At 43.3% G+C, this 7,250-nt stretch overlaps 1 protein-coding gene across 2 annotated transcripts in view; it reads left to right on the forward strand.

Moving 5' to 3' along the window:
• Nucleotides 1-6,768, forward strand: part of slc9a7 (solute carrier family 9 member 7) — a 158,985-nt gene extending 152,217 nt beyond the window's left edge. For both annotated transcript variants that reach the window (XM_038817802.1, XM_038817803.1), the window contains one exon: nt 3,261-6,768. In XM_038817802.1, the coding sequence (XP_038673730.1) occupies nt 3,261-3,518 (258 nt within the window). In that variant the 3' untranslated portion in view covers nt 3,519-6,768. The remainder of the gene's footprint in view (nt 1-3,260) is intronic.
• Nucleotides 6,769-7,250: the final 482 nt, after the last annotated feature.

Genomic DNA, 7,250 nt, shown 5'->3' on the forward strand with positions numbered 1-7,250 from the left:
GGTATCTGCGACTGAAGGAACTGAGCAAGCCTTGTATGCTCTGGCATTTCAACTGCACATCTAAATGCTTCTTAAATGTTGAGGGTTCCCGCCTCAACCATCCTTTCAGGCAGCAAGTTCCAGATTCCCCCAGCCCTCTGGGTGAAAAGGGTTTTCCTCAAATCCCCTCTAAATCTCCTGCCCCTTGCCTTAAATCTGAGCCCCCTGTTTATTGACCTCTCCGCCAAAGAGAAAAGTTCCTTCCTATCCACCCTATCTATGCCCCTCATAATTTTGTACACCTCCCTCGGCCTTCACTGCTTGAAAGGAAAACAACCCAGCCTATCCAGTCTCTCTTGATAACTGAAACACTCCATCCCAGGCAACATCCTGGTGAATCTCCTTTGCAACTTCTCGAATGCTATCACATCCTGAGCAGCACGGTAGCACAGTGGGTAGCACAGTTGCTTCACAGCTCCAAGGTCCCAGGTTCGATTCCCGGCTGTGTCACTGTCTGTGCGGAGTCTGCACGTTCTCCCCGTGTCTGCGTGGGTTTCCTCCGGGTGCTCCGGTTTCCTCCCACAGTCTAAAGATGTGCAGGTTAGGTGGGTTGGCCATAATAAATTGCCCTTAGTGTCCAAAAAGGTTGGGTGGGGTTACAGGGATAGGGTGGAGGTGTGGGCTTGGGTAGGGTGCTCTTTCCAAGGGCCAGTACAGACTCGATGGGCCGAATGGCCTCCTTCTGTGCTGTAAATTCTATGAAATCGAATATGCTATGAAATCCTTCCTATAGTGACCAGAACTGCACACAGTACTCTAGCTGTGACCTAACCAGCGTTTTATACAGCTCCATCATAACCTCCCTGCTCATATATTCTATGCCTGTCCTGCTGTCTTCATGGATCCATGGACATGCACCCCAAGGTCCCTCTGGTCCTCTGTACTTCCTAAGATCATCACAATAATTGTGTATTCCCTTGCCTTGTTTGTCCTCCCAAAATACATTACCCCACACTTTTCAATTCCATTTACCACTGTTTTGCCCACTTGACCAGTCTGTCTGTATCGTTTTTCTGTCAAAATAAATGGTGTGCACTGTTATTTACGCACAAGCAATGTCAGGTGAGGGGAACGTTAGCGACCGTATCAAAGGATACAGGCGGTTGGTTTGGATAGGACACGTGATCGGCGCAGGCTTGGAGGACCGAAGGGCCTGTTCCTGTGCTGTATTGTTCTTTGTTTATACGTGCAGTTAAACTCAAATATCCAAATGTCCGACTTATGCCACTCTCCCTTTCACTTGACAGAAATGGTATCTCACTGTCTCGCTTAACTTTGAAACAAGTTGAATATCATGAAGTGGTTGCATTTGTGTGGTAGATACGAACAATTGGCCTTGAACATTTCAATCTAAATATTTTTAGTAATGTAAAAGTATTGATTACTGTTAAGCAACCTCTCTGGCACTGAAAATGAACTATTACAAGTGTGGAACCGCTTCTCTTCAGGTTTTAATTATTGCCAAACATTTTTAAAATGTGACATTTGTTTTCTACTTCTCCTTTCTGGCTCTTTTTCTCTCGCTCGCACTCTTTCTCAATCCAATTTTTATTTTCCCCTCTCTCTCTCTCTCTCTCTCTCTCGTTTGCTTTCTGTAACTGATTTGGCGTTGAATTCCCCCGTTATACCTTACATTTTCTTCTCAGTCCTTGTGTTGTTTATTTCAAAATTCTTCAATCTGATCGGTTAAGGAGATAGAACAAAAACAAAGAACAAAGAAAAGTACAGCACAGGAATGGGCCCTTCGGCCCTCCAAGTCTGCGCCGACCATGCTGCCCGTCTAAACTAAAATCTTCTACACTTCCTGGGTCCGTATCCCTATATTCCCACCCTATTCATGTATTTGTCAAGATGCCCCTTAAATGTCACTATCATCCCTGCTTCCACCACCTCCTCCGGCATCGAGTTCCAGGCACCCACTAGCCTCTGTGTAAAAAAAACAATTGCCTCATACATCTCCTCTAAACCTTGCCCCTCGCACCTGAAACCTATGCCCCCTAGTATTTGACCACCTCTACCCTGGGGAAAAGCCTCTGACTGTCCACTCTGTCTATGCCCCTCATAATTTTGTAGACCTCTATCGGGTCGCCCCTCAACCTCCGTTGTTCCAGAGAGAACAAACACAGAGTTTGTTCAACCGCTCCTCATAGCTAATGCCCTCCATACCAGGCAACATCCTGGTAAATCTCTTCCGCACCCTCTCTAAAACCTATGTATCCTTCTGGTAGTATGGCGACCAGAATTGAACACTATACTCCAAGTGTGGCCTAACTAAGGTTCTATACAGCTGCAACATGACTTGCCAATTCTTATACTCAATGCCCCGGCCAATGAAGGCAAGCATGCCGTATGCCTTCTTGACTACCTTCTCCACTTGTGTTGCCCCTTTCAATGACCTGTGGACCTGTACACCTAGATCTCTCTGACTTTCAATACTCTTGAGGGTTCTACCATTCACTGTATATTCCCTACATGCATTTGACTTTCCAAAATGCATTACCTCAAATTTGTCCGGATTAAACTCCATCTGCCATCTCTCAGCCCAAGTCTCCAAACGATCTAAATCGTACTGTATCCTCCGATAGTCCTCATCACTATCTGCAATTGCACCAAACTTTGTGTCGTCTGCAAACTTACAAATCAGACCAGTTACATTTTCCTCCAAATCATTTATAAATACTACGAACAGCAAAGGTCCCAGCACCGATCCCTGCGGAACACGACTAATTACAGCCCTCCAATTAGAAAAGCACCCTTCCGTTGCTACTCTCTGCCTTCTATGACCTAGCCAGTTCTGTATCCACCTTGCCAGCTCACCCCTGATCCCGTGTCACATTGAGATCCAAAAATTGAGATGCACAATTCCTTACTCAGTTCCTTTGGTCCTTTGTGTTCTCTGCTCACACTTTCAACAAGGTACCAAAAGCTTTCAGGGGCACGCTTAACTAACAGTCTGCTGCAGCAGAATTTGGCCCATTATTACATGATTGATCTTAAATAATCTGGTCGGTAGCCACTTGAACATTATGGCCACACCCCCTCTGTAGAGGTTTTTGTTTCTGTTCTAAAAGATTAAACACATTAAATCGATAAAGGAATTATACAGAAATTATTGGGAGGAATACTATTTGGCGAAGTTGGCACTGTATTTGAATGTTTTAAATTGAGGTTGGTGCCTCAATCTCCTTTCATAATTCTAAACTACCATGTTCATCTTCCAGAATCAAGAGCAGCTTCGAGATGATGATTCTGATCTCATCCTCAATGATGGTGACCTGAATTTGACCTACGGGGGAAGTACACTAACAGCCAATGGTTCCTCCAGTTCAGGTACTGCGTCCAACAGTGTGGACGGCAAGAGAACCAAGAGCATCTCAGAAGATGTACTGGAACGTGATCTGGGAACAGAGGACCATGAACTTATTACTAGAGGCACCAGATTAGTTTTTCCTTTGGATGATCATGCAAGACTGCAGTGATGTTAGCGAGCCACAGAATAGCCTAAGAAGGATCAAAGCCTATTTTGTTCTTGGCAATGAGACTGAACTGGTTTACTTGTGTGATGATTTTTTTTTCTCTCTCTCGCTCTCCCCAAAATCGTTTGGCGCTCAGCTATTTAAAATGTGAAAACCTCTGTGTGGCATTCCGTTAAGCTTTTACTTAAATATGAAATTGCCATGGCCCTTTAGAACACTACTAGTGCCATTGCTGTTGTATTTATCTCGTTGACTGACTGATTAGCCTCAAACACTGTGATGGCTCTCTTTATAAAGTCCCAGTTACAGTGCATGCACGTTGCTGGGTGCAGCGTGACTGCGCTACAATCCAACGTGTCGTACGATGCTGACAAATGCAAATTTCCACCACCAGCATCGTGCAGCAGCTACGGTTAGTGTGTAGCTAACCTCTACCGTGACACAAAGTAGGCCACTCCTGGGGCTGCCGTACTGTCACCGTGTTTCCAATTGAGGCAAAAAGACAGTTTACCTCTTTCTTGCCACTAGGAATGAGACTGGAGTCAACTGCTGGCGCACAGAGCTTTGCCAGGCACCTGGCTCAGTGTAACTGTGCTTGCATTTTCTACCTCTTCCGCGGTGGTATGAGCAGTTAGGGTGAACACCGGTGTGTACTCATGGCACTGCTGAAGTGGCACCTCATGTCGGTGCGATGTCATTGACATTTTCAGGCTGGGCACGACGAAGGAAAAGGCCTGTCGTGGAGTGGAAGGGGGGGGGGGGGGGGGAGAGGATATTAAAAGCTCAGTGGACTGTGAATTTTAATTACGTCCTTGAAAAGACTTTGCATGGTATAGAGGAAGGGCAGTCAGCTTACTCCACAAGCTGAAGGCACATTATTTTCTTTAGTGGTTTTGCTGTTGCAAAGCCTTTGTTCACATCATTGTGTCCCTCACACCAATGTCACTTTAAGATGTTAACTTTTTTTTTTTAAAAGTACTATGTACTAGCTAATGAGTACTTTAAAAAGAGCATTTGTAAAAAAAAAACTTAGTTCATGATGCACGTGGGGAAGTGGGCTGCAGAATCTCTTTTTGAACTTTGTCACAATGGAACTATTTCTCAGTGTTATGTTATCTCTGGGGCAGATAGTTGAATAATATCTATCTCTCCCTTTAACGAGTAAGTACAGAGCCATGTCAGAATTCTTGCCTTCTCGAGTCACATCTAACCAGTACAACACAGCATTGTTGCAGTAGCAGCTAAAGATGCTGGTGAATTGGAGCAATGCAGAACCGAAGATAATTAACAAATCGTTTTTTTTTCCTTGCATCGTTTTTTTTACGAGGGCATGTCACATGGTTATTTGGATCCCCACTTCCATTCACATTATAAGGGACCATGTTACAAAGCTGTTTTTTTTTTTGTTTGGAAAGAGGTTATTGGATGGTGACATAGATTGTGCTATAGATTTCAAGTGAGAATGAGGTAAATGGGTTATAATGCCTGCCCTGGTTCTTTTCAAAATCACAGAAGGGGCAAACTTTCCAAAGCACGTTTCCTCCACACCCCTGAAGTTTGACCCTTTGTTGTATTACAAACATCCATTGGCAGAAATAGTTTGTCTGATTCAACTGCTCAAACTGTCCTTTCTATGTTGTTGTAACTGGTATCAATTTTTAAAAAAATAAATAAATCATTATCTTGAATTCCTCAGGCTAGAGATATACTAAAATACTCTCTGCAAGAAAAACCTTTCTTAGCTGAAATCAGTCAATGGAAAGATTCCACATCAACTGTTCACAGTATCAGGTCAAATTGGAATGGCAATTAAATTGGGGGGGGTGGGGGGGGCAATTTTTGCTTGGCTGTAGGAATGCAAAGCATTTATACTGCAGACTCATTAATTAGAAGGGAAAATGTGATAATTGTTCTCGGGAGACAGGTGCTCTTTACAGCAGGAGGTGCATGCAATGAATCAGCAGCGACCCCTTAGCAACTCTGCATAATTCCCTCAGCAATTTCATTTGACAATTTCTTATGTGACTCACATTGACAAAAAACTATTGGACCTCGAAATGTGTCCACTTTTAGTTGTGTACCTTGATGCTGTATAGCTGCTAGCAATTGGGCGATACACTTCAGAGTGACCACGACAAAAACATTTTGCTTTGAAGGAATGTCAGGCAAATTCAAAGGATTTTAACCATAAGACTTATCTCGCTGAGATTGACCACAACCTATTGTTAGATGCGTTCATTTTGTTTTGCCGAGGCTGTGATTTGCACTGTGTATTTCCATTTAATTAAAGGTGAGAGTTTACTGTATTATGCAAAGCGATTAAAGAGGTAGAGTTCTGCTGAATCAAGTGATTGAATTGACCCTCGCCTAAAAAAAAAAACTGTTGTTGACCTACACGGGACATTCTCCAGTAAAGCATTCCTCAAGGCCTTTGTCGGCGTTCATTTTAATGAAAGGCATAATTTAACTTTTGTTGTAAAAGCTTGAATTTCACTTGAAGGATGCATTATGCCCTAAAGTGTGTATTAGGAAAATGTCCAAATGACTGTTGGAAATAACAATTAACCTTTCAAGCTGCCACATTGCTGTACATCAGTCTTTATTTTAATCAATATGGCAATCACTTTGTCCCAGTGACGTTGAAAGTTCCACCTTGAAAAACAGTTTCACCAAAAGTGTGGTTTATAGGTGTCTGTTGAACTTTTGGACAGTGTTGTCTCAGGTGGCAGTGGGGGAGTTTCCTCACCTCCTCCCCAGTTATGTTAAGGTCATTGGTGAGGGTGGGCATGATGAAGTGGCAAATGTTCAGGGAAGAATTTTTCCAGTTCTGCCTGCATTTATAATGAATGACAATGAAGGAAATGGGCATCTTTCTTTTTCAGATAACGTGTAACATTACTATTCTTGCCTGATAGCAAGCTTAAAGCATTCTGACAACCATAAACTTGATTGGGTCAATACTTTTCAGGAATACTGAAAGTGAGAAGTGCTTGCGATTCACCAGCGCACTCAGAGCAAATAGAATGGCCTTGTTGGCAACAGCAGGCTTTTCTTAACGCTGCAATCTGTCGGTGGGTTTGTAACTTTTTAAATACACTTTTGCTGGTTGAATTGTGATTCCAGAGCGCTTGTTTCATTTGATCTTTATTGTTAGAATCTGATTGTAAAGAAACACTGCGTACTCTGGCAATTACTATTTAATCTGTGCTTTGAAGACCAAATGAATCTGTACATAAAAGTCATCTTTAAAAATGTACAAATGTGCAAAACATTCTCCAATTTCATGAGTTGTATCACTAACATGGCAGCAAAGCTTGCTTTTATAACTTCTTTGATGTAAAAAGGTTCTTGACATAAATGTGATCAGACAAAAATTCACTCCAAAGCCACAGCAAGCATGTTTGGAGGGGTAGCTAAAATGTTGGTCAAAAGGTATGTTTTAGGGAGTGTCTTGAAGGAAAGGGGAAAACCCAAGAGGTTTATAACCTAGACAGCCAAATAAGGTGGCTGGTTCTCATGAAGTGGAGTTCTGAGATTGGTAGAGCAGGATAGGCCGCAGAGACAGGGCCAAGAAGGAATTTGAAACATCGGTGGATCCAAATCTAGGTAAGCGACGACAGAGATGGGCCTGAGTTCTCCTGCTGTTCACTGGCAGCGGGATTCTCTGGTCCTGTCGGCAGTGCCCCCCCCCCCCCCCCCCCGCCCCGGATTTCCGGCGGAGTGGCTTCAGTGGGA

Source organism: Scyliorhinus canicula, chromosome 14, assembly GCF_902713615.1.
Source record: "Scyliorhinus canicula chromosome 14, sScyCan1.1, whole genome shotgun sequence".
Classification (NCBI taxonomy): domain Eukaryota; kingdom Metazoa; phylum Chordata; class Chondrichthyes; order Carcharhiniformes; family Scyliorhinidae; genus Scyliorhinus; species Scyliorhinus canicula.